General features: G+C 38.5%; 2 protein-coding genes across 2 annotated transcripts; both read right to left on the bottom strand.

Annotated features, from left to right (window-relative positions):
* Nucleotides 1–18,259: 18,259 nt before the first annotated feature.
* On the bottom strand, nt 18,260–20,420 carry LOC114302862 (pentatricopeptide repeat-containing protein At2g03880, mitochondrial). Its single transcript, XM_028247970.2, has one exon. It carries the CDS (start codon nt 20,304–20,306, stop codon nt 18,861–18,863), a length of 1,446 nt encoding a protein of 481 aa, XP_028103771.2. The 5' UTR covers nt 20,307–20,420; the 3' UTR covers nt 18,260–18,860.
* A 1,321-nt stretch (nt 20,421–21,741) lies between these two features.
* On the bottom strand, nt 21,742–22,050 carry LOC145791241 (auxin-responsive protein SAUR21-like). Its single transcript, XM_082871569.1, has one exon. It carries the CDS (start codon nt 22,048–22,050, stop codon nt 21,742–21,744), a length of 309 nt encoding a protein of 102 aa, XP_082727695.1.
* Nucleotides 22,051–26,569: the final 4,519 nt, after the last annotated feature.

Raw genomic sequence — 26,569 nt, 5'->3', positions numbered from 1 at the left:
TACAAACATATGTACCAAACCAACTGGTAGCAAGTCTTTAAGGAGAAAACTAACATTGTTGGTGCGAGGTGACCAATATCCATCAGATGCAATGACGACAACTCCTGCAAAGTATTGCAATCAATATTTACAGGAACACAAACAAACGGCTGCAACATGTGGCTGTTAACCTTAAAATTTTGCGTAAACACAGACAACAACACGCAGAATTTCCCAACACATACAGATTTTGAAACAGACAAAAGAAAGGGCACACATGGAAATTTTTCATTTCGTTCACACAGCTTACAATTAAAACAATTATGTGTAGAAGCGATAAATGCATAATTTCACAAATATTCAAGAGGAAGGACTACATTGTGTTTTTCATTTAGGGCTGAAGGACTACACGCACATACTTTTATGAAGGCCCGCCTACAAATGACAAAGAAGCAACTGAACTATTTCATGACGGGGTTAAACAATCAGGACACGATTCTTCTGTGACAGAAATTGGTGCTCATCCTAGGCACAAAAACCAGATGAAACCCCATCCATCAAGTTGAGGGCTTCAATTTCCTACTGAGCAACTTGGTTGCAGAGAATCAAGGTGGCTGCATCGTGGCCCGTGCTCCATTACCTTTGGGTGGTCAGACAGTGGGCAGATCAGAGAAGAATACTTTTCTGTGGTTGACGTGTCTGTAGGTGAAATCTTTAGGAGGGATCTCAACTGTGCGTGCACATACAGTGTGCTCCCATCGTAGGTGATGTTCAACTGCTTAACGAAGTTGTTCAGTTCTTCAACTTCACGAACTGTCGTAAGGGTGAGGTGAAGAAATTCAGAGAAGTCAACAAGCCCAGGCAATTCACGAAGAAAATCTAATTTGTAGAAATGGACAACCTTGCCTGTCATTGCACGCAACTTTTGAATGACGGTTACCTTTCTGTTGAAGTTATCATCTTGCATATATATACAGCAGTTACATTTGAAGAGGAAGGTAGCTGTCATTCATGAGTTGCGGGCTGGTTGAACTTCATTGAGCGTAGAAATGAAATGCGTACTCTCATTTGTCTGTTTTTATGACCTTCGTGCAGAAAGAGAATGGATGGGTACGTTAGTAATATTTTTTGGCAGGCAGTGGCAGTCTTGTTTGTTTCATTGTCGCATACAATTGATGAAACTTGTTTGTCAACCACAGAAAAGTATTCTTCTCTGATCTGCCCACTGTCTGAGCACCCGAAGGTAATGGAGCACGGGCCAGGATGCAGCCACCTCGATTCTCTGCAACCAAGTTGCTCAGTAGGAAATTGAAGCCCTCAACTTGATGGCTGGCCTTGCCAACAACTTAAGCGGCCGGAGAGTGCGTGCACACTGTATGTGCACGCACAGTTTAGATCCCTCCTAAAGAGTTCACCTACAGACACGTCAACCACGGAAACAGAGGGCATTGACGATGCCCGGATGGACCACATCTTAGAAAAGTTGGATATTAGACAAGGACTGAAGGCAAACTTCTTCCTTAATCTGTTAGGGTTCTCCGACTCAGATGGGGAGAAGGTATTGGTTTTTAGCCATCGTCTCCGGCCACTTAAGTTGTTGGCAAGGCCAGCCATCAAGTTGAGGGCTTCAATTTCCTACTGAGCAACTTGGTTACAGAGAATCGAGGTGGCTGCATCGTGGCCCGTGCTCCATTACCTTTGGGTGGTCAGACAGTGGGCACGATGCAGCCACCTCGATTCTCTGCAACCAAGTTGCTCAGTAGGAAATTGAAGCCCTCAACTTGATGGCTGGCCTATCCAACAACTTAAGTGGCCGGAGACGATGGCTGAAAACCAATACCTTCTCCCCACCTGAGTCGGAGAACCCTAACAGATTAAGGAAGAAGTTTGCCTTCAGTCCTTGTCTAATATCCAACTTTTCTAAGATGTGGTCCATCCGGGCATCGTCAATGCCCTCTGTTTCCGTGGTTGACGTGTCTGTAGGTGAACTCTTTAGGAGGGATCTAAACTGTGCGTGCACATACAGTGTGCACGCACTCTCCGGCCGCTTAAGTTGTTGGCAAGGCCAGCCATCAAGTTGAGGGCTTCAATTTCCTACTGAGCAACTTGGGTGCAGAGAATCGAGGTGGCTGCATCCTGGCCCGTGCTCCATTACCTTCGGGTGCTCAGACAGTGGGCAGATCAGAGAAGAATACTTTTCTGTGGTTGACAAACAAGTTTCATCAATTGTATGCGACAATGAAACAAGCAAGACTGCCACTGCCTGCCAAAAAATATTACTAACGTACCCATCCATTCTCATTCTGCACGAAGGTCATAAAAAAGACAAATGAGAGTACGCATTTCACTTCTACGCTCAATGAAGTTCAAACAGCCCGCAACTCATGAATGACAGCTACCTTCCTCTTCAAATGTAACTGCTGTATATATATGCAAGATGATAACTTCAACAGAAAGGTAACCGTCATTCAAAAGTTGCGTGCAATGACAGGCAAGGTTGTCCATTTCTACAAATTAGATTTTCTTCGTGAATTGCCTGGGCTTGTTGACTTCTCTGAATTTCTTCACCTCACCCTTACGACAGTTCGTGAAGTTGAAGAACTGAACAACTTCGTTAAGCAGTTGAACATCACTTGCGATGGGAGCACACTGTATGTGCACGCACAGTTGAGATCCCTCCTAAAGATTTCACCTACAGACACGTCAACCACAGAAACAGAGGGCATTGACGATGCCCGGATGGACCACATCTTAGAAAAGTTGGATATTAGACAAGGACTGAAGGCAAACTTCTTCCTTAATCTGTTAGGGTTCTCCGACTCAGGTGGGGAGAAGGTATTGGTTTTCAGCCATCGTCTCCGGCCACTTAAGTTGTTGGAAAGGCTAGCCATGAAAGTGAATGCTTCAACTCTTGATTCAGAATTGGGTGTGGGAACGAATAGCTCTCTACAAAATTTGGAAATCGTCATCCTCATTTCAACTCTTTCAATTGGCTTTCCTATGTTTTAAGTTGAATACCGTCAACTATGCATGAACTTCAGCACTGAAAGAAAGAGTTGTTTACTGTGTTACACGGACTCGGGTACGGGTCCCAGGTGCGGTATGCATGTACAGGTCCGACTCATTATATCTTAACCCTACATTCAATGGTACACGGTGTGGGGAAAAAATATCATATTTTTAATCTAATATGTGCCATAAAATGGTACTATATGTAACTCACGGTGTCAAAATCACATTTATAGTAATTTCACAATAATTTGCACATATAATAATTGTGTTTTATACAATTATATAAGAAGTGTCCGTTGAAAAGTATCCGACACATATCCCATACCCTTGTCCGACTCTCAGGTGTCCGACACGGGTATTTGATCTATTTTGAAGAGTCCGTGTACCACAGATTGTTTCTAAACATAAGTTCCGGCAATATAAAATCACCGAGTACAGCAAAATTTAAAGCACAATTCAACCGAGTGTGCTACCTGTTGCGGAAACAAGATTAGTCATTGTTTGTTTATCGAGTTTCTTATTTTTGCTTTTTTGGCTACTCGAAAAGAAAAAAAAAATTTGTTTTTCCCGTGCCAACATTACACAAATTTCTTTTAAAGTCTTCTTTCGTTATATATAACCCAACATAACAAGTTCGCCATGTAAATGCAGAACACCTTTTATTCTTGTTGCTAACTACTATCATACCTATGTTCAACTTGCAGCACTGATAGCAGAGGGAAGACTTCCTATTCGGAAGGGAGAAAATACAAAAAATCGAGTACAGAACAGTTCCTATTGGGTTCATTTCGGTTAGCAGAGGGAAGAGTTCCTATTCGAATAGCACAAAATACCAAAATGGAGTACAGAACAGTTCCTATTGGGTCGATTTCGGGTTGGGTGTGAAGGTATATGCGAATGATAGAAGACAAACAAGGAGACAGATAATGTACCAGCACGAAATAAAGGAAATACCAACCGGATCAGACGAACCGACGGTGGTGCTCGATTAACCCTTGCGGTTGTGCTCCACCGACAAAAATCAACTCAAAAAAAGTATTTACGCATCCACTTCCATGGCTAGCCTTCCCAAGAACTTAAGCTCAGCACTCAAATATTGTTCTCTGTAAAACCCTACAGCTACGGGGAAATGGAACAACGGAGAGACGGGCAGACAGAAAGACAAACAAAGAGAGAGGTCCGAGATGGAAGAGAGACGGACGGGCCGACGGAACTTACACCTCTTCTGAACACTTCGGCAATTTTTTAAGTTTTATACTTGTTCTGACAACCTACACCTTTTAATGAAAACTGACATCATTTATAAATTAATTTTCTTCATAAAAGTTACACCTTGGAACTTTATCTTTACATTACATTAATTTTCTAGTAAAAGTTACACCTTGGATCTTTTCCAAAAACGAAACATTCAGCTTTAATTCGGATTGGTCTTCTTTGGGAACTTATATCTTTTGTAAAAACGAAACATTCAGCTTCGATGGTTGCTCTTATTTGGGAACTTGTACCTTTTGTAAAAAATCACAAAGTTTACAACTATTCCTAAAGTTTACACCTTTCCTAAAAATTTACACCTCCTCTCGGAAATATTTACAACTTCTTGAAAAATGACACATTTTGTGGAAAAACCTTTTTCGTAAAATTTACACTTATTATTTCAAGTTACACCTTTAGTGAAAAACAAAACTTACATCTTTTCTATGGTCATTTACACCTTCTACGGACAAACATACACCATATTTGAAAAGGTTATACCTTTTGTCAAATAATTTCTTGGTGTGTTTGGTAACGTTTACGTTTTCAGTTTATATTTACAAAAAATTTATAAACTAGTTATTGTTTATTTTTTGAAAAACATAAACTACAAACACGTTTCGTAATTGACAAAATGTTTTAAAAAAATTTAAAATATAAAAAAGAGTGAGAAATGGCGAGTGGTGGCAAGTGGCAGCGGAAGACGGTGGTGGAAAGTGGTGACGGTGAGTGGTGGGTGGTGGTGGTGGTGGTGGTGGGTGGGTGATGGTGGCAGGTGGTAGCGAGTGGGTGGTGGTGGTGGTGGTGGTGGTGGCGGGTGGCGGGTGGTGGTAGCGGGTAGGTGACGGGTGGTGGTGGTGAGTGGATGGGTAACGGTGACGGGTGGTGGGTGGTAGCAAGTGGGTGGTGGTGGCAGGTGGGTGGCGGATGGCGGGTGGTGGTAGGTGCTAGGTGGTGGCGAGTGGTGATGGTGGGTGGGTGGGTGGGTGGGTGGGTGGGTGACAGCGGCGGGTGGTGGGTAGTAACGAATAGGTGGTGGTGGTGATGGTGGCGGGTGGTGGTGGCAGGTGGGTGGCGGATAGCGAGTGGTGGCGGGTGGTGATGGTGGGTGGGTGGGTGACGGTGGCGGGTGGTGGTGGCGGCGGGTGGTGGTGGCATGTGGGTGGCGGATGGCGGGTGGTGGTGGGTGGTGGCGGGTAGGTGACGGATGGTGGTGGTGGTGGTGGTGGTGGTGGTGGGTGACGGTGGCGGGTGATAGGTGGTAACGACTGGGTGGTGGTGGTGGCGGGTGGCGGGTGGTGGTGGCAGGTGGGTGATAGGTGATGGTGGTGGTGGGTGGTGGGCGGTGGTGGTGGCAGGTGAGTGGCAGGTGGTGGTGGGTGGCTAGTGGTGACAGGTGGTGGTGGCAGGTGGGTGGTGGCAAGTACGTGGTGGTGGCGAGCGGTGGATGGTAATGGCAAGTGGTGGGTGGTGGCGGTTGGATGGCAGGTAGGGGTGCAACTCGGGCGGGCTCAACCCGAGCAACCCGAGCCCAGCCCGAGTTTTTTTAGGGCTTGGCCAACTATATCTTGTAATCTGGACGGGCTTGGGCAAATTTTTGATGCCCGAATTGCAATTCGGGCCAGGCTTGGGCAGAACCAATGGCTAACCCGAGCAACCCGAACCCGAATTGAATTTATATAATATATAATATATAATATATATATAATTTAATAAATTATATAATATATATATAAATTAAGTAAAAGAGTTAGTCTTAATTTTTATTTTTTATTTTTTTTTAGGTTAGTCTTCTATTAAGTAAAAGAGTTAGTCTTAATTTTTATTTTTTATTTTTTTTTGGTTAGTCTTCTACCATTAGATTAACATCTTTTATATCTACCCTTAGATCTACCTACAGGTTTCTGGACTTGGGCAATTCGGGCAATTCGGGCTAACCCGAGTTCAAAATAAAAAGCTTGGGCCGGGCTTGGGCAACAATGCTCGGGTTCATGGTCGGGCTTGGGCGGGCTTGGGCACTGTCAAATACAATTTGGGTCGAGCTTGGGCAGACCCCCAACCCGACCGAACCCGCCTGAGTTGCACCCCTAATGGCAGGTGGGTGGTGGGTGGTGGGCAGTAGTGGTGGTGGTGGGGGTGGGGGTGGGGGTGGGTGGTGGTGGCGGAGGCGGAAGACGGTGGTGGAAAATGGTGGCGGGTGGTGGTTAGTGTTGGGTGGTAAAAAAAAAACAAAACTGAAAGCTCAAAATGGAAACACATTTTTTGTGTTTTTATTTTTTGGCCAAATTTATAAACTGAGACCACTGATTTATAAATCAAAAATTTTGCCAAACAAGTTTTTATTTGAGTTTTTTAAATTTTTGTAAATATAAACAGAAATTTTACTCCTTCTGTGTTTACGAATATTTTGAAATGAACGCTTTGTTACTCCATTTGTGGTTTTGAACACTTTGAAATGTTACTCCTTCATACTTTTCGTGAAAATACTTACACCATTTTTGAAAAGTTACTCCTTTAAGTTTGTGAGCGGCAACTTAAAGCTTCGTCAGAAGTCACTTATAGCATTTGTGATAAAAAAAACAAAAAATTTACACATTTAGCTTGTGCTTACACCTTTTCGTGGCAGGGCTTACACCATTTTTGAAAAGTTACTCCTTTTGTGTAAGAATTTTTTTCATAACATTTATACTTTAACTTCCAACTTACACCTTTTGTGAAACCCCAACTTAAAGCTTTATTCGGAAGTCACTTACACCTTTTGGGAAAAAAAAAAATCATCAAATTTACACCTTTTTCTTAAGCTTACACCTTTTCGAGAAAATACTTACACCATTTTTGAAAACGTACTCCTTTTGTGTAAGAATTTTTGGCATAACATTTATACTTTTTCTTCCAACTTACACCTTCTGTGAAAGATTGTATAAGCACAGAGTAAATGTTATGACAAAAATTCTTACACAAAAGGAGTACATTTTCAAAAATGGTGTAACTATCTTCCCAAAAAGGTGTAAGCTTACGCAAAAGGTGTAAATTTCATTAATTTTGTTTTTCACAAAAGGTATAAGTGACTTCCGAAGATGCTTTAACTTGGTCTTTCACAAAAGGTGTAAGTTGGAAGAAAAAGTATAAGTGACTTCCGAAGATGCTTTAACTTGGTCTTTCACAAAAGGTGTAAGTTGGAAGAAAAAGTATAAGTGTTATGCCAAACATTCTTACACAAAAGGAGTACCTTTTCAAAAATGGTGTAAATATGTTCCCAAAAAGGTGTAAGCTTAAGCAAAATGTCTAAATTTTATGAATTTTTTTTTTCACAAATGGTATAAGTGACTTCCGACGAAGCTCTAAGTTGGGCTTTCCCATAAGGTGTAAGTTCGAAGACAAAGTATAAATGTTATGCCAAAAGTTATTACACCAACTGAGTAACTTTTGAAAAATGGTGTAAGCACTTCCACGAAAAGGTGAAAGCTTAAGGAAAATGTGTAAATTTGATGAATTTTTTTTTCCACAAAAGGTGTAACTTCGGAGCAAAAGTATAAATCTTATGAAAAAAATTGTTACACAAAAGGTTTAAGTTGGGGTTTCACAAACGGTGTAAGTTCGAAGAAAAAGTATAAATCTTATGCCACAAAGAAATGTCAGTAACTTCGCAAAACGTCTAAGTTCGGTTTTTTCCCCCGAAAACCTGTAAGTTCCTAAAATCGAATCACACTGTATTTGTCTTGTTCAGATAATGGCAATGTGAGAGAGAAGGGCATTTCGGAGGGCTTGGCCTTTCTCCCAGTAGAACTCCGTTTCATACAAGACGAGTCTGGGAAGGATTCCAATAGCGACTCCGAGTCCAAATCCAACCAAGTATGTCAATGTAAAAGAGAACCGTTGATAGACTGAGGTCAACAGACATAGAGACCTAGATGGACACTTATCGACAGAGGGACCGAAATCGACAGAGATCGACAGAGAAGAGACCCACGCTGGAGACAGACCGAGATAAACAGGGATCGACAGAGACAGACCGACATCGACACAGAGAGTCCAAGATCGATAGGCAATCTTTCAAAAAATCTTTGCTTTGCGGCGGCGGTGCAAGTGGAGTTGCCGATCTCAGAAGGCTGTGAGGACCGGAGCCCACCGACGCTTGGGTGGTCAGCGGGGGTCACGAACCCTTTGATTTGTTCAGTGGTTGTCTCAATTGGGTTTATGAACACTTCGAAATGTTACTCCTTTTGTGTTTACTACTTTGAGATGAACATATGTTACTCCTTCTGTGTTTACGAAGATTTTGAAATGAACCCTTTGTTACTCCTTTTCTGGTTATCAACACTTTGAAAAGTAACTCCTTCGTTAATATATTTACACCATTTTGGAAAAGTTACTCCTTTTGTGTAAGAATTGTTGGCATAAGATTTATACTTTTTCTTCGAACTGACAGTTTTTCTGAAAGCCGAACTTAAACCTATTTCGAAGTCACTTATACCTTTTGTGAAAAAAAAAATTCATTAATTTTGCACCTTTTGCTTATGCTTACACTTTTTCCTGCAATACTTACACAATTTTTGAAAAGTTACTCCTTTTGTGTAAGAATTTTTGGCATAACATTTATACTTTTGGGCTTATATACTCTTTCACAGAAGGTGTAAGTTTGAAGAAAAAGTATAAATCTTATGAGAAAAATTATTTCATAAAGGCGTAACTTTTCAAGAAAAATATAAGCAGTTTCATGAAAAGGTATAAGCCGATGCAAAAGGTGTAAATTTGATGAATTTATTTTTTCACAAAAGGTATAACTGACTTGCGAAAAAGCTTTAAGTTGGGCATCCACAAAGGTGTAAGTTCGAAGAAAAGCTATAAAAGTTATGCCAAATATTTTTACAGAAAAGGAGTAACTTTTTAAAATAAATATATGCACTTCCACGAAAAGGTATAAGTGACTTGCGAAAAAGGTTTAAGTTGGCCTTCCACAAACGGTGTAACTTCGAAAAAAGGTATAAATCCTATGCCAAAAATTCTTACACAAAAGGAGTAACTTTTCCAAAAAAATTATAAGCACTTCCACGAAAAGGTATAAGCTTCGGCAAAAGGTGTAAATTTCATGATTTTATTTTTCCACAAACGGTATAACTGAATTCCGAAAAACCTTTAAGTTGGGCTTCCACAAAAGGTGTAAGTTCGAAGAAAAGGTATAAATCTTATGCCAAAAATTCTTACACAGAAGGAGTAACTTTTCGAAAAATATATAAGCACTTCCACGAAAGGTGTAAGCTTAACCAAAAGGTGTATATTTGATGAATTTATCTTCTCACAAAAGGTATAAGTGACTTCCGAAAAGGGTTTAAGTTGGCCTTTCACAAACGGTGTAAGTTCGAAGAAAAGATATAAATCTTATGCCAAAAATTCTTACACAAAAGGAGTAACTTTTCCAAAAAAATATAAGCACTTCCACGAAAAGGTATAAGCTTAAGCAAAAGGTGTAAATTTGATGAATTTATTTTTTCAGAAATGGTATAACTGACTTCCAAAAAACCTTTAAGTTGGACTTTCACAAAAGGTGTAAGTTCGGAGAAAACGTATAGATCTATGCCACAAAGAGATGTAAGTAACTTCGCAAAACGTCCAAGTTCCGTTTTTTTTGTAAGTTCCTAAAATCCAATCACACTGTATTTGTCTTGTTCAGATAATGGCAATGTGAGAGACAAGGGCGTTTCGGAGGGCTTGGCCTTTGTCCCAGTAGAACTCCGTTTCAGAGAAGACGAGTCTGTGAGGGCTTGGAATAGCGACTCCGACCCCAAATCCAACCAAGTATGTCAATGTAAAAGAGAACCGTTTTTAATATAGCGCAACGGACAGAGAGAGAGAGAGAGAGAGAGAGAGAGAGAGAGAGAGATAGACTGAGATCGACAGACATAGAGACCTACATGGACACTGATCGACAGAGGGACCGAGATCGACAGAGATCGACAGAGAAGAGACCCACATGGACACCGACAGACCAAGATCGCTGGAGACAGACCGAGATAAACAGGGATCGACATCGACACAGAGAGACCAAGATCGATAGCCAATCTTTCAAAAAACCTTTGATTTGCGGCGGCGGTGCCAGTGGAGGTGCCGATCTCAGAAGGCTGTGAGCACCGGAGCCCACCGACGCTTGGGTGGTCAGCGGTGGTCACGACCCTTTGATTTGTTCAGTGGTTGTCTCAATTGGGTTTATGAACACTTCGAAATGTTACTCCTTCTGTGTTTACTACTCTGAGATGAACATATGTTACTCCTTCTGTGTTTACGAAGATTTTGAAATGAACCCTTTGTTACTCCTTTTCTGGTTATCAACGCTTTGAAATGTTACTCCTTCATACTTTTCGTGAAAATGTTTACACCATTTTTGAAAAGTTACTGCTTTTGTGTTAGAATTGTTGGCATGACATTTATACTTTTTCTTCGAACTTACACCTTTTGTGAAAGGCCAACTTAAACCTATTTCGGAAGTCACTTATACCTTTTGTGGAAAAAAAAATTCATCAAATTTACACCTTTTTCTTAACCTTATTCCTTTTCGTGGTAGTGCTTATATTTTTTTTTAAAAGTTACTCCTTTTGTGTAAGAATTTGTGCCATCAAGTTTATACTATTGTGGTTATATACTCTTTCACAAGATGTGTAAGTTTGAAGATAAAGTATAAATCTTATGACAAAAATTATTTCACAAAAGGAGTAACTTTTCAAAAAAAATATAAGCACTTCCACGAGAGGGTCAAAATGTGTAAATTTGATGAATTTATCTTTTCACAAAAGGTATAATGACTTCCGACAAAGGTTTAAGTTGCCCTTCCACAAACGGTGTAAGTTCGAACAAAAGGTATAAAAGTTATGCCAAAAATTGTTACACAAAAGGAGTAACTTTTCAAAAAAATATAAGCACTTCCACGAAAAGGTATAAGCCTAAGCAAAAGGTGTAAATTTGATGAATTTATCTTTTCACAAAAAGGTATAATTGACTTCCGAAAAATGTTTAAGTTGGCCTTCCACAAACGGTGTAAGTTCGAAAAAAGGTATAAATCTTATGCCAAAAATTGTTACACAAAAGGAGTAACTTTTCAAAAAAATATAAGCACTTCCACAAAAAGGTATAAGCCTAAGCAAAAGGTGTAAATTTGATGAATTTATCTTTTCAGAAAAAGGTATAATTGACTTCCGAAAAAGGTTTAAGTTGGCCTTCCACAAACGGTGTAAGTTCGAAAAAAGGTATAAATCTTATGCCAAAAATTCTTACACAAAAAGAGTAACTTTTCGAAAAAAATATAAGCACTTCCACGAAAGGTGTAAGCTTACGCAAAAGGTGTAAATTTGATGAATTTATCTTTTCACAAAAGGTATAAGTGACTTCCGAAATGGGTTTAAGTTGGCCTTCCACAAACGGTGTAAGTTCGAAGAAAAGGTATAAATCTTATGCCAAAAATTTTTACACAAAAGCAGTAACTTTTCGAAAAAAATATAAGCACTTCGACGAAAGGTGTAAGCTTAAGCAAAAGGTGTAAATTTGATGAATTTATCTTTTCACAAAAGGTATAAGTGACTTCCGAAATGGGTTTAAGTTGGCCTTCCACAAACGGTGTAAGTTCGAAGAAAAGGTATAAATCTTATGCCAAAAATTCTTACACAAAAGGAGTAACTTTTCCAAAAAAATATAAGCACTTCCACGAAAAGGTATAAGCTTAAGCAAAAGGTGTAAATTGGATGAATTTATTTTTTCACAAATGGTATAACTGACTTCCAAAAAAGCTTTAAGTTGGACTTTCACAAAAGGTGTAAGTTCGGAGAAAACGTATACATCTATGCCACAAAGAGATGTAAGTAACTTCGCAAAACGTCCAAGTTCCGTTTTTTTTGCAAGTTCCTAAAATCCAATCACACTGTATTTGTCTTGTTCAGATAATGGCAATGTGAGAGAGAAGGGCGTTTCGGAGGGCTTGGCCTTTCTCCCAGTAGAACTCCGTTTCATACAAGACGAGTCTGGGAAGGCTTCCAATAGCGACTCCGAGTCCAAATCCAACCAAGTATGTCAATGTAAACGAGAACCGTTTTTAATATAGAGCAACGGACAGAGAGAGAGAGAGAGAGAGATAGACTGAGATCAACAGACATAGAGACCTAGATGGACACTGATCGACAGAGGGACCGAGATCGACAGAGATCGACAGAGAAGACACCCACATGGACACCGACAGACCAAGATCGCTGGAGACAGACCGAGATAAACAGGGATCGACAGAGGGAGACCGACATCGACACAGAGAGTCCAAGATCGATAGCCAATCTTTCAAAAATTCTTTGATTTGCGGCGTCGGTGCAAGTGGAGTTGCCGATCTCAGAAGGCTGTGAGCACCGGAGCCCACCGCGCTTTGGGTGGTCAGCGGGGGTCACGAACCCTTTGATTTGTTCAGTGGTTCTCTCAATTGGTTTATGAACAATTCGAAATGTTACTCCTTCTGTGTTTACTACTCTGAGATGAACATATGTTACTCCTTCTGTGTTTACGAACATTTTGAAATGAACCCTTTGTTACTCCTTTTCTGGTTATCAACGCTTTCAAATGTTACTCCTTCATTAAAATATTTACACCATTTTGGAAAAGTTACTGCTTTTGTGTAAGAATTGTTGGCATAAGATTTATACTTTGGACTTTTTCTTCGAACTGACACCTTTTGTGAAAGCCCAACTTAAACCTATTTCGGAAGTCACTTATACCTTTTGTGAAAAAAAAAAATCATTAATTTTGCACCTTTTGATTAAGCTTACACTTTTTACTGAAAATACTTACACCATTTTTGAAAAGTTATTCCTTTTGTGTAAGAATTTTTGGCATGACATTTATACTTTTGTGCTTATATACTCTTTCACAGAAGGTGTAAGTTTCAAGAAAAAGTATAAATCTTATGAGAAAAATTATTTCACAAAAGGAGTAACTTTTCAAGAACAATATAAGCAGTTTCACGAAAAGGTATAAGCCGAAGCAAAAGGTGTAAATTTGATGAATTTATTTTTTCACAAAAGGTATAACTGACTTGCGAAAAAGCTTTAAGTTGGGCATCCACAAAAGGTGTAAGTTCGAAGAAAAGGTATAAATCTTATGCCAAAAATTCTTACACAAAAGGAGTAACTTTTCGAAAAATATATAAGCACTTCCACGAAGGTATAAGCTTAAGCAAAAGGTGTAAATTTGATGAATTTATCTTTTCACAAAAGGTATAAGTGACTTCCGAAAAAGGTTTAAGTTGGCCTTCCACAAACGGTGTAAGTTCGAAGAAAAGGTATAAATCTTATGCCAAAAATTCTTACACAAAAGCAGTAACTTTTCGAAAAAAATATAAGCACTTCGACGAAAGGTGTAAGCTTAAGCAAAAGGTGTAAATTTGATGAATTTATCTTTTCACAAAAGGTATAAGTGACTTCCGAAATGGGTTTAAGTTGGCCTTCCACAAACGGTGTAAGTTCGAAGAAAAGGTATAAATCTTATGCCAAAAATTCTTACACAAAAGGAGTAACTTTTCTAAAAAAATATAAGCACTTCCACGAAAAGGTATAAGCTTAAGCAAAAGGTGTAAATTGGATGAATTTATTTTTTCACAAATGGTATAACTGACTTCCAAAAAAGCTTTAAGTTGGACTTTCACAAAAGGTGTAAGTTCGGAGAAAACGTATACATCTATGCCACAAAGAGATGTAAGTAACTTCGCAAAACGTCCAAGTTCCGTTTTTTTTGCAAGTTCCTAAAATCCAATCACACTGTATTTGTCTTGTTCAGATAATGGCAATGTGAGAGAGAAGGGCGTTTCGGAGGGCTTGGCCTTTCTCCCAGTAGAACTCCGTTTCATACAAGACGAGTCTGGGAAGGCTTCCAATAGCGACTCCGAGTCCAAATCCAACCAAGTATGTCAATGTAAACGAGAACCGTTTTTAATATAGAGCAACGGACAGAGAGAGAGAGAGAGAGAGATAGACTGAGATCAACAGACATAGAGACCTAGATGGACACTGATCGACAGAGGGACCGAGATCGACAGAGATCGACAGAGAAGACACCCACATGGACACCGACAGACCAAGATCGCTGGAGACAGACCGAGATAAACAGGGATCGACAGAGGGAGACCGACATCGACACAGAGAGTCCAAGATCGATAGCCAATCTTTCAAAAATTCTTTGATTTGCGGCGTCGGTGCAAGTGGAGTTGCCGATCTCAGAAGGCTGTGAGTACCGGAGCCCACCGCGCTTTGGGTGGTCAGCGGGGGTCACGAACCCTTTGATTTGTTCAGTGGTTCTCTCAATTGGTTTATGAACAATTCGAAATGTTACTCCTTCTGTGTTTACTACTCTGAGATGAACATATGTTACTCCTTCTGTGTTTACGAACATTTTGAAATGAACCCTTTGTTACTCCTTTTCTGGTTATCAACGCTTTCAAATGTTACTCCTTCATTAAAATATTTACACCATTTTGGAAAAGTTACTGCTTTTGTGTAAGAATTGTTGGCATAAGATTTATACTTTGGACTTTTTCTTCGAACTGACACCTTTTGTGAAAGCCCAACTTAAACCTATTTCGGAAGTCACTTATACCTTTTGTGAAAAAAAAAAATCATTAATTTTGCACCTTTTGATTAAGCTTACACTTTTTACTGAAAATACTTACACCATTTTTGAAAAGTTATTCCTTTTGTGTAAGAATTTTTGGCATGACATTTATACTTTTGTGCTTATATACTCTTTCACAGAAGGTGTAAGTTTCAAGAAAAAGTATAAATCTTATGAGAAAAATTATTTCACAAAAGGAGTAACTTTTCAAGAACAATATAAGCAGTTTCACGAAAAGGTATAAGCCGAAGCAAAAGGTGTAAATTTGATGAATTTATTTTTTCACAAAAGGTATAACTGACTTGCGAAAAAGCTTTAAGTTGGGCATCCACAAAAGGTGTAAGTTCGAAGAAAAGGTATAAATCTTATGCCAAAAATTCTTACACAAAAGGAGTAACTTTTCGAAAAATATATAAGCACTTCCACGAAGGTATAAGCTTAAGCAAAAGGTGTAAATTTGATGAATTTATCTTTTCACAAAAGGTATAAGTGACTTCCGAAAAAGGTTTAAGTTGGCCTTCCACAAACGGTGTAAGTTCGAAGAAAAGGTATAAATCTTATGCCAAAAATTCTTACACAAAAGCAGTAACTTTTCGAAAAAAATATAAGCACTTCGACGAAAGGTGTAAGCTTAAGCAAAAGGTGTAAATTTGATGAATTTATCTTTTCACAAAAGGTATAAGTGACTTCCGAAATGGGTTTAAGTTGGCCTTCCACAAACGGTGTAAGTTCGAAGAAAAGGTATAATCTTATGCCAAAATTCTTACACAAAAGGAGTAACTTTTCAAAAAAATATAAGCACTTCCACAAAAAGGTAGAAGCTTAGGGAAAAGGTGTAAATTTGATGACTTTATTTTTCCACAAAAGGTATAACTGATCGACAGACTGTTATCGACAGATATAGATACCGTTTTTAGTATAGAGCAACGGACAGAGACATAGAGAGAGAGAGAGAGAGAGAGAGAGAGAGAGAGAGAGAGAGAGAGATAGACTGAGATCCACAGACATAGAGACCTAGATGGACACTGATCGACAGAGGGACCGAGATCGACAGAGATCGACAGAGAAGAGACCCACATGGACACCGACATACCAAGATCGCTGGAGACAGACCGAGATAAACAGGGATCGACAGAGAGAGACCGACATCGACACAGAGAGACCAAGATCGATAGCCAATCTTTCAAAAAACCTTTGATTTGCGGCGGCGGTGCCAGTGGAGGTGCCGATCTCAGAAGGCTGTGAGCACTGGAGCCCACCGACGCTTGGGTGGTCAGCGGTGGTCACGACCCTTTGATTTGTTCAGTGGTTGTCTCAATTGGGTTTATGAACACTTCGAAATGTTACTCCTTCTGTGTTTACTACTTTCAGATGAACATATGTTACTCCTTCTGTGTTTACGAACATTTTTAAATGAACCCTTTGTTACTCCTTTTCTCGTTATCAACGCTTTGAAATGTTACTCCGTCATACTTTTCGTGAAAATATTTACACCATTTTTCAAAAGTTACTGCTTTTGTGTAAGAATTGTTGGCATGAGATTTATACTTTTTCTTCGAACTTACACCTTTTGTGAAAGGCCAATTTAAACCTATTTCGGAAGTCACTTATACCTTTCGTGGAAAAAAAAATTCATCAAATTTACACCTTTTTCTTAACCTTATACCTTTTCGTGGAAGTGCTTATATATATTTTGAAAAGTTACTCCTTTTGTGTAAGAATTTTTGACTTCCGAAAAGCTTTAAGTTGGGCTTCCACAAAAGGTATAAATCTTATGCCAAAAATTCTTACACAAAAGGAGTAAGTGTTCATAAAAGGTGTAAATGATTTATACTTTTCAGTAATCAGTTACGCCTTTTCTGAAATTCCTTACGCCTTTCTTGAGACCATTTACACCTTTAGTCATATAATATATTATTTTATTAATTTACCTGGAAACTGACCTGCTTAGCAGGTCACCAATGTGTAAGTTTCCAAATATTTTGATATAACCCAATACATATAAATGTGTAAATGCAAAATGGAAGGGTGTAACTGCCTTGCATACCATATGCAAGGCACACATGAGAAAAGTCCTATTAGTTATACTTAGTTATAACCTCAAGAGGATTGACTTGGTGGTCAACGCTTGACACTTGGATACTCCCTCAAAGGTCTCAAGTTGGATATAATTCAAATTTCTAAAATTGTTCTATTGTTAAAATAATTCAGAAAAATATTTGTTCAATTTTCTTTTTTGCGTATTGTGAATACAACCAAAAATTAAAGGGAAAAGAAAGGAAAAAGGAAATGTATTGAGAGTAAATTCCTTGTTTTTGTTTGAATAGGTTGAGAAAATGAAAAGAAAATAAGTAGGCAATTCTTTTAAAAAATGTTTTATTTTTTATTGTTAAAAATAAAGATAAAAATTATTTCAATACATTGAAATGAGAGCTTCTTAATCCCCAATTCGATTATGCAAAACTGGTCTTCAAATTTGGTTGAAAATCGCTTCAAGTCGCCTTGCTGAAAAACTTTTTTCCCTGGAAAAATGTGTACCGAGATGCATCAAGTTTGCTATCAGTATACAACAAAGTTGGATTTAACTATTGTACCAAAAAAGGCAATAAACATGAATTACGGGATGAACAAAATGGTCAGGACCCCTTGCCTATTTATGGGCCTGAATGCACCCCTCCGACTGGGTGTAACAACCCTTCTGAACCAGGGTGCACCACTATCCTCATCACTCGTGCAAGTGCGAATGCATGGTTCTTTGTATACGGGTATGTTTTTTTTTTGAAGGATTAGGGTGTGAGATTGAACTATTAATTCCATCAGACTAATAGTCCATTGTTTGTTTCATTTTTTTTATTCCAGACTAATAGTTCTCCCGGATTATTAGTATCATATTTGTGGAACTATCCTATCTCATGGAGAGGGGTGGGATTGTTTCCATGGGATTGGTATCCTATGGGATTAGGCTCTGAAATATCCATTTTACTCCCATGTTATACTTAGCAAACAATTAGAAAATGGTAAAATAGTCTTTTAAATATTTATAAATTATTTTTTTAGTGTTGTTAATTTAAAATTATATATTAAATAAAAAATATAAATTATAAATTAAATTTATTTAAAAATAATAAATTATAAATTATGGCCTTATAAATTAATTTTGGTTAGTGTTGTTGAAAATTTAATTTATATTTAAATAAAATTATTTTTTATTGTCGTTAATTTAAAATTATATATTAAATAAAAAATATAAATTATAAATTATAAATTTAATTTAATTGAAAATAATAAATTAAAAATTATGGCCTTATAAATTAAATTTTTTTAGTGTTGTTAAATTATAAATTATAGATTACAAATTTAAAATTATATATTAAATAAAAATTATAAATTATAAGCGTAAAATAGTCTTTTGAACATTTATCCTTATCCAGTCCATCTAACCAAACATTAGATTCACTAAAAATAGTCAAATCCAGACATCTAATCCCATGACTATAGTCTGGGGACAATTTATCCCGAAACTAACAATTCAATAGATTACAATCTCCTCTTATCCAGTCGGTTTAAACAAACACACCCTACGTGTAGGCACCGCAACATCTTTCTCGACATTTCTTTATTCGAGATAAACCATTATCCACACAACGTGCGTGCGTGCTTGTGCAATTCACGGTTCTTACTGTACACGTGCATACAATCTAACATCTTTCTCCATATTTCTCTATTCAAGAGAGTATTCCATGTAGCTCGCTCCAACTTTCCCCACTTTTCAATGTGGGACAAGCTAAGGGGCTTGTTTCAAGCTTTCCAAAAAAGAACAAGGTTTTGAAAACACCCAATACCAAGACTTAATTTTGAAAATCCCCAATGTGAATGAGTTTTATTCCATCCAAACTGAAGAACATCTAGTTGTAAAATTGGATCTCCCGCTGCTTTGTAAATTCTGCAACTTTTTGCAACATGACACACACATAGACTTGCCCTCCAATTCAACTTGTGACCTCTATCCAACTACAACCAACATCTTTCTCCAGCCCTCTCTCCTTCATCTGCTCCCTCAACTGCTTGATCTCATTCCACATACCATACTTTGCGTACATATTTGATTGCAAGACATAAATCCCTACATTCCGAGGATCCAATTCAAGAGCCCTTTGTGTGGCCAATTTAGCCAAATCAACGTTCCCACATTCATTGCAGGCGCTAAGCAAAGCCCCCCACATGGAAACTGTGCAACTTCCGTTTGCCTTATTTGACATCTCATTCATCAACTTCCACGCCTTGTCCAACTCACCAGCTCGACAAAGCAAATCAATCAAGCAACTATAGTGCTCTGGTCTTGGATCCAATCCAAAATCACAAACCATGGATTCAAAATATTCAATCCCAAGATTCACTTGGCCGGTGTGACCACAAGCTGAGATGATTGTCATGAATGCCACCCCATCCGGTGTGACCCCCTCCCTCAACATCTCTTTATACAATCCAATCACTTCTTTAAAACAGCCATTTCTTCCATATACACCAAGCATGGAAGTCCACAAAACAACATCCCTCTTCCTCTCTCCCTCTAGTCTAAAACCCACCATTCTAAAGACCTTCCTAGCTTTCTGTACTAGTCCACACTTTCCATACATTTCAATCAATGAACTCTGCAGAAACACATCATCTCCCACTTTAGGCACAGTACGTATCATTTTGGCGTGAATTTGTTCACCTAGTTCAACAGCAAATAGTCCACCACACACACGCAAAGTAGCTGATAATGTGAAATTATCAAAGTTCAAGTTTAATCCGGGCATGTTCTGAACAAGCTCAAGTCCCTCAGCCCACAATTTGGCCTCGGCATAGCCTGACAAAAGAGCATTCGCACACACTGTGTTTCTAACAGGCATTTCATCGAACAGTTGGACCGCATTTTTAATAAGCAACAATTTCGCATACAGATCAATCAGAGCACTCCCCACAAACACACTCGATGACCAACCCAATTTCATCACATGGGTATGCAATTGCTTACCAAATTCAACATTTTTCATATCGGATGAAGCTGTCAAAGAACTACACAAAGCGTATGTGTCTACAGGAACCCCATTAGTGTGCATGAAGGAAAATGTTTGGAGAGCGAGAAAAAAACATCTTTTTCTACGAAAATCTGAGATCAGTGCATTGAAGGGTAATGGGTTTGTTGGGTTGAGGAAGGTGAAGAATTTTTTGAGAGTTTGAAGTGGGTTTCTTTGAATTTGAAGGCATGTAGTGTATGTGAAGATGAGTTTGGTGTGGAGGCCAAGAGAGAGAAAAAGAGTGCCTTTTCTGAGTAGATTTGCATGAAGTTTCTTCAGGGCTCTAAGATTGCTGGTTTGAGAACATTGGTGTAAGAAATTAGAGGGAGAATCGAAGTTGTTTGTGATATCAAAATGGTCTTGGATGGACATAAATGGTGGAAGCAACAAAGTTTGATGGTTTGGTCTCAGATCAGTTTTTAAGTAGCTCTTGGCCAGGGGTAACTCTAGTCATGCCAAATTTTAAGCAACAATATATTAGGGACACAAACAAAATACAAAATTAGACTCAAAAAGTATATAGATAGTAAGATTTTGCAAGATTTATTAGGATAACTCGTTTCTTTAAAATCTTATTCATTCATTTATTTTATGTGTTTAATTCTGTATTTGATTTTTGTGTTCATAGACTTATTAAACATTAAGTCACATGTCAACTAATGTTACATTTTTATCATCTAACCTGCTTGTTATACTCTCTCTCAAGCCACATGTCTAGGTGTAGATTGACAGGTATTTTGCACACTCCTAATTTCGCATGGTACTCTACTCACCTTTTCAAACTGTACATGATGACACGGGTTGATAAGTTTGTTGTGCCCAGGCCCAGAAACAAACACAAAACAAGTAACCAAACAAGAAATACAAAAGTTTTATGTGTTTTGGCAATGCGCCTACGTCCACGGAAGCGAATTTACACTAAACTTGAGGAAGAAAATTACAAAAGAAAATAAGATTACAAATGGAGGAGGAGGAGGAGGCAACACTCTCAAACTCAAATCACTCTCTCATCCTTGAATACTCACTCACTTTCTCTTCATTTGCTTTCATTTGCTCTAATTTTTTCACTCTACTAGCACCCCTATTTATACTCCAAAATTGGAGGACAAAGGGATACTTTTCCATAACTTCAACTTGCCAACTTGCTTGCTTGCAAGCTGCACCTACAGAATATCAGTAGAATATATCTAGCAAGATTCTAGAAGTACAATTTGTCAACTTGCAAGCCTTGTAGAATATGAGCCAACTCATTGAGCTAACCCAATCGAGTTAACTCAATACAACCAAGTTTTTTGCACACCCTTAATTGAACATGGTAGCTGATGGCAAAAAGAAAGGAGAAAAAATTATGAGATACTAATTTTAATTATTTTGATTATGTGGAATTATATGTTTAATTATGCATAATTCTCTCTTAACTAGTGATTGCACTACTATCTATTTAAGTGCTCAGCACCTACGAGTGAAATTCCTCCTCTGCTCACCGTAGGTGTAGATGTAGGCACACTGTTGAATCACGTTAAATTAAGTGTTCTTTAAGTTTTTGTGAATGTTTTAGTTTAAGTATTTATTCAGTATCACATCAGAATCTATAGAAACAAGAATTACAAAAAAATGAAACTTTTGCCTTCAAATTTGATCAAAGATGTGGAGAAAACGCCATATTTTCTATTTACAGTAATTTGATGATATTTTATTTCGCTTCTCCAAGACCTGAAAAAAGGAAAATAAATAAAATTTGTATTTATAAATGGTGATTAGTGGAGCTTTACAAAATTGTGTTATCTAGTTACAAATATGCAGCCAGTTATGATCGACCCAATCGAGAAGTGAGATCAATAAAGATGGCCTCTCTGCAGGGAATGGTGAGATAACCCATGGGATGATCAAATCCAAATTCTTCCTCAGCTTGGCTTAACAAGTCTTGGAATGAAGGTTCGTTCAAGTATGATATCGGAATCACAAATCGCTTCCTTTCGCTCTCTCTAACATAAACTGATAGGTAACCATTTGGGACATCTACTGTTGCTGATAAAGCTTCTTGGTTTGATTTTGATGATGAAGACCGTTGGAGGATTTGTTTAGCATGAATAATGCAAGGCATACGAATAGCCATTTTTCTGAATGAACAAGGAAAATAATAGAGTGGATTTTGTGGAAGTAGAAGCTTTGACAATGAAGAATGTCAAGACTTGAGACTTGTGTTGGCTATGGTGTAGATTAACTTCTTACATGTGTATATATAGATCAAAGGTGATGTGGGTTATCCTTTGAAATGTAGAATGAGTGGTGAAGGGGCATTAGAATATTGGGGTCTACAGAGAGACATTAGCAGCTGAAGGAATGCATGGTTTTGTCTTCAATTCATCATCAAGAATTTAGAGCCATAAAATGGACCAAACTTGTAACGCCCCAAAATAATTCACATAATCTGACTATATTAATCAACAATCACCAAATAATAAAGACAATAGTTCTTCCATCTATACATTTTTAAATGAACGTGCTTATACAAAAGTTCACATGCAGATATACATTCAATGGCACTAAAAACACATGAATCTATAGCATGTGAAACATCTAGTCTCAAGCAATTAAAATGCCCTTAAGGGTTTACATCTTCCAAGGCATAAGCCCGGTTACACAAAATGGTCTCTCGGACCCATACAGGTTAGCCCTTGGCTTTACAAAAAGAAAGAAATTTTACCACAAAACAAAAGAGTAATCTACTCTTCATAAAAGCATATCCACACCTTCAGCTCGGCGGGATCACTACATCTTTACCTGCACCAAAATCCCATAGGGGTGAGTATAAAGCCCAGTAGAGAATTCTAACAGAGTATATACAGTTATGCAAACCTCCTCAACATTATATACAAAGGTGATGCCATGTAATGCCATTATGAGGAAAAAAAACTTTATTTCGATACACAACTTAAAAATCACCATGTTTTCACTAATATTTTCGCAATCTCAACAATTTCAAAGCTTCCAATTCTTTTTTTAATCAATAGGGGCGGTAAATACGACACTGGTAATCCCTAGGCTGGTGTCTGCAAATGGACTCTACAAGTACTACCAAATTATCATTTTTACCGGTATTAACCGGAAGGCTCGACACCTATCTGCGCGGGTTTTTGGTCTTTCACCATGGACACTCTGGCCAACTTATCAAATTCATCTACACCTCCTAACTAGACTTACCAACGTATTTACCCCATAGCACATTTCCATAGTTCTTATTACAATATCTTTTTCTTTCATGAAATAAATATCTTCAATCTAAATTTACAATGCATAATAATAAATTGAATGAATATGCAATACAATGATTCTCCATACCTCATAGCATTTCTCCATTTCAAATATTTCTACAATAACATCAATAATCACATTTTCTCAATTCCTCCATTCGATGTTCTTTTTACAAGATAACCACATGTCATCAACACATAACTACAATTTCTCATCATGCATAATTCTCCACAATGTGGTATATTCAAGACTACATGTGATGTTTTCAAATATTAGTTTCCAATGTTCATAATTCTCACTAGCCATGGTGCACAACAATTTGCCACTTCACAACAATGCGTTTTTCAAGCGTTTAGCAATAATGTTGAAATAACATCTCATCTCTCATATATCAAGTAAATTGCTATTTTGCTAAACATATGGTGAAAATTCACTCTCAATCATTCTCTTGACACAAAACCATAATGAAACCCTTAGACATGTTCACATTTTCCCAAAATTCCCAAATTTCTAGGGTTTTATATTAGAAACCAAAACATCTCCCCATTTTCTTAGTGAACTCCCATAAAATATCTTTCCCAAATTAGTAGAAGTGAACTTCTCAAAAATCAACTTAAAAACATTTGAAGTCTCAAACCTTCTATTTGAAAAATCTCTACTCTCTTGAGACACAACCAAACTCTGCAAAATAAACTCAAGAGGAACATAAAATCAACATTTAATCTTGCAAAACATATATATATATATATAACTCAAGAATATCCCTACCTCAAGGTTTTGATGACGAAGAAGAGTTGAAACCCTAGGATTGATGGTGCCAAGAACCAAATCTCCACCACATACAAGAGAGCTCTTGAGGAGTTCTATAGCTTTGATGTAGAAACTATAGTTAGATTCCAAGTGGATGGAAGAGGATCAAGTGTTTTGATCTTGCTTTTGAGGTAGAAATGTAAAGAGAGGGGAGAGAGTTGTGTTTTTAGAGAGAGAGAGAGTGATACAACAAAATGGTTTACAAACAGCCCAAATGAAGAGAAAAAACAGAGTTTTCGGACTGACCCCATCTCGCACGTGTGGCATGTGTCCCACACATGCGGAGCCTTTTTCTCGCACGTACGGCACTGATCCCCGCATGTGCGGATTTCCCCGCACTTCCCCTCCGCACCTGCAATTAAAGCAGTGTGCAACACATTGAAATTCACCCATTCCCGCACGTGCGGCTTCACCCCCTGCACGTGCGGCCTAGGGCCCCGCACATGCGGCCCTGGCCCAGCAGCCCAGAATTTCTGGTCCAAACCCCCGAGTACTCTGAACTCGGCCATGCACCCTCCAAAGCAAGGAAAACGTTAACACCGAAACGAACAAGGATGGAAATTTCAATGAGAGTTCCCGAATCGCCACAACCCAAAAGATTAACAAGACTCTAAGTGGAACTTGACACACTAATGAGGCAAAATCGGAGTTAAATAAAAAGGAACAAGACGGATAACACCTGGGCCATCACAAAACTATTCTCTAGTTCAAAAACATCAATGCCCTACCACTTCCAAGATATGCTTCAGACAACTAAGCTCTTTTTTTTTTTTCTTTTTTTTCCCCCCTTTTCTAGGATGTATATAATCAATAAATTTTAAAATTTGTACTTGTTAAAAATATGAATGCAAAACAGTACGCAGTATTTTTTTTAAAAAAAATTAACAAAAATTAAATAAACTGAGATTTTTGGAGTTCGAAAAACTAGTAAAAGATAGAACTATGGTTAAATGTATGGGGACCACAGGATGCATCAACTTGCACGAAATGCCCTCGTGAAGTCCATGTGAATGATTATCTTCTAGTGGTCCTCATTGCTATTGGTAGAAATATCGTGGTTGCTAACACATGATGGCCAAACCGCAGGCAATGATTTGAAAGCGGTATGAAAGATCTTTGTTTGATTTGATTGTTGTTTCAGGTCTCCCAATTATACCCAAGCAATGATCAGTACTTTTGCTGTTACATTTACTTTGAATATGATTGTTTGTCTTTGTTGGGGTAATCCCACATCGCCTAGGGGACGGACTAACTTCACCTTATAAACATACTGGCCCCTCAACCTGTTATAACATGTTTAAAACCGTGGGGTGGGGGGGGGGACAGCCAGCTCTGTTTCTCAACCCCAAAGCAGACAGTATTGCGCTCTGCCGGCTGAGCTGTTCCAGCACTCATCCAGACACAACACCCCGAAGAGGAACAAAGCGGTGAGGCCGACGGGGCTCCGCGTCCACCTCGCCAAAGCAGACAATATTGTGGCAGGCACGTAGGCGCCAAACACGTGCATTTGGCGCTAGAATAAGGGCTCGTCTCTTCCCTAGATGTTGCGGGACCAGTTCGCTGGGGGTTATGTTGAGGCAATCCTATATTGCTTGGGGGGACGGATTGACTTCACCTTATAAGCATACTGGCCCCTCAACTGGTTACAACGTATTTAAAATCGCGATGAGGGGATGGCTAGCTCCGTCCCTCAACTCCAAAGAAGACAGTATTGCGCTCTGTCGGCTAAGCTGTTCCAGCACTCACCTAGACACAACGCGTTTTCCCCCAAGGAGGAACAAAGTTGTTAAGCCGACGGGCTCCACGCCCACCTCGCCAAAGTAGACAATATTGTGGCAGGCACGCAAGCGCCAAGCACGTGCATTTCACGCTAGAAGGAGGGCTCGTCTCTTTCCTCACTGTTGCGGGCCCAGTCTGCTGGGAGGTTATGTTGGGGCAATCCCATATCGCCTGGGGGACGGACCAACTTCACATTATACCCTCAACCTATTAGAACGTGTTCTTCCCTAAGGAGGAACAAAGTAGTGAGGCCGACGGGGCTCCACGCCCACCTCGCGAAAGCGGACAATATTGTGGCAGGCCTGCAGGCGCTAGGCACGTGCATTTGGCGCTAGAAGGAGGGTTCGTCTCTTCCCCCGCTGTTGCGGGCCCAGTCCGTTGGGGGGTTATGTTGGGCAATCCCACATCGCCTAGAGTGATGAACTGTGAGAACCTAAATATACAAATCAAGTAAATAATTAAATAATAATAAAATTACAATCTCAAATATTTTGATGGTGAATCCTAAGTGCAAATTAAATATTTGGAAGGTCTTTTAATTAATTTTTAAACCTAAAATAAATCTATGATGAAAGTCTTTAATTTAGAAGCAAGATTTATTATTTAAAAAAATAAAAAAATAAATAAATTTAAGTGCCAAATTAGTAAGCATATTTTGATCTAATAATATTTGTCTTTTAATAGAGATAGAAATTTAAAATAATATAAAGAGATAATAAATTAGAGCCTTTTAGTTAGATATATATAAAACAAAAGATAATTATTTAGAGTTTTGTTTGGATATATATAAA

Source organism: Camellia sinensis, chromosome 5, assembly GCF_055761805.1.
Source record: "Camellia sinensis isolate YWXY chromosome 5, ASM5576180v1, whole genome shotgun sequence".
Taxonomy (NCBI): Eukaryota; Viridiplantae; Streptophyta; class Magnoliopsida; order Ericales; family Theaceae; genus Camellia; species Camellia sinensis.
Note: the sequence above shows the minus strand (reverse complement) of the source record. Positions and strands in the feature narration are given on the sequence as shown.

Excerpts from the sequence above, each read along its gene's own strand:
- LOC145791241 (XM_082871569.1), bottom strand. The coding sequence starts at position 22,050 with ATGGCTATTCGTATGCCTTGCATTATTCATGCTAAACAAATCCTCCAA.
- LOC114302862 (XM_028247970.2), bottom strand. The coding sequence starts at position 20,306 with ATGTCCATCCAAGACCATTTTGATATCACAAACAACTTCGATTCTCCC.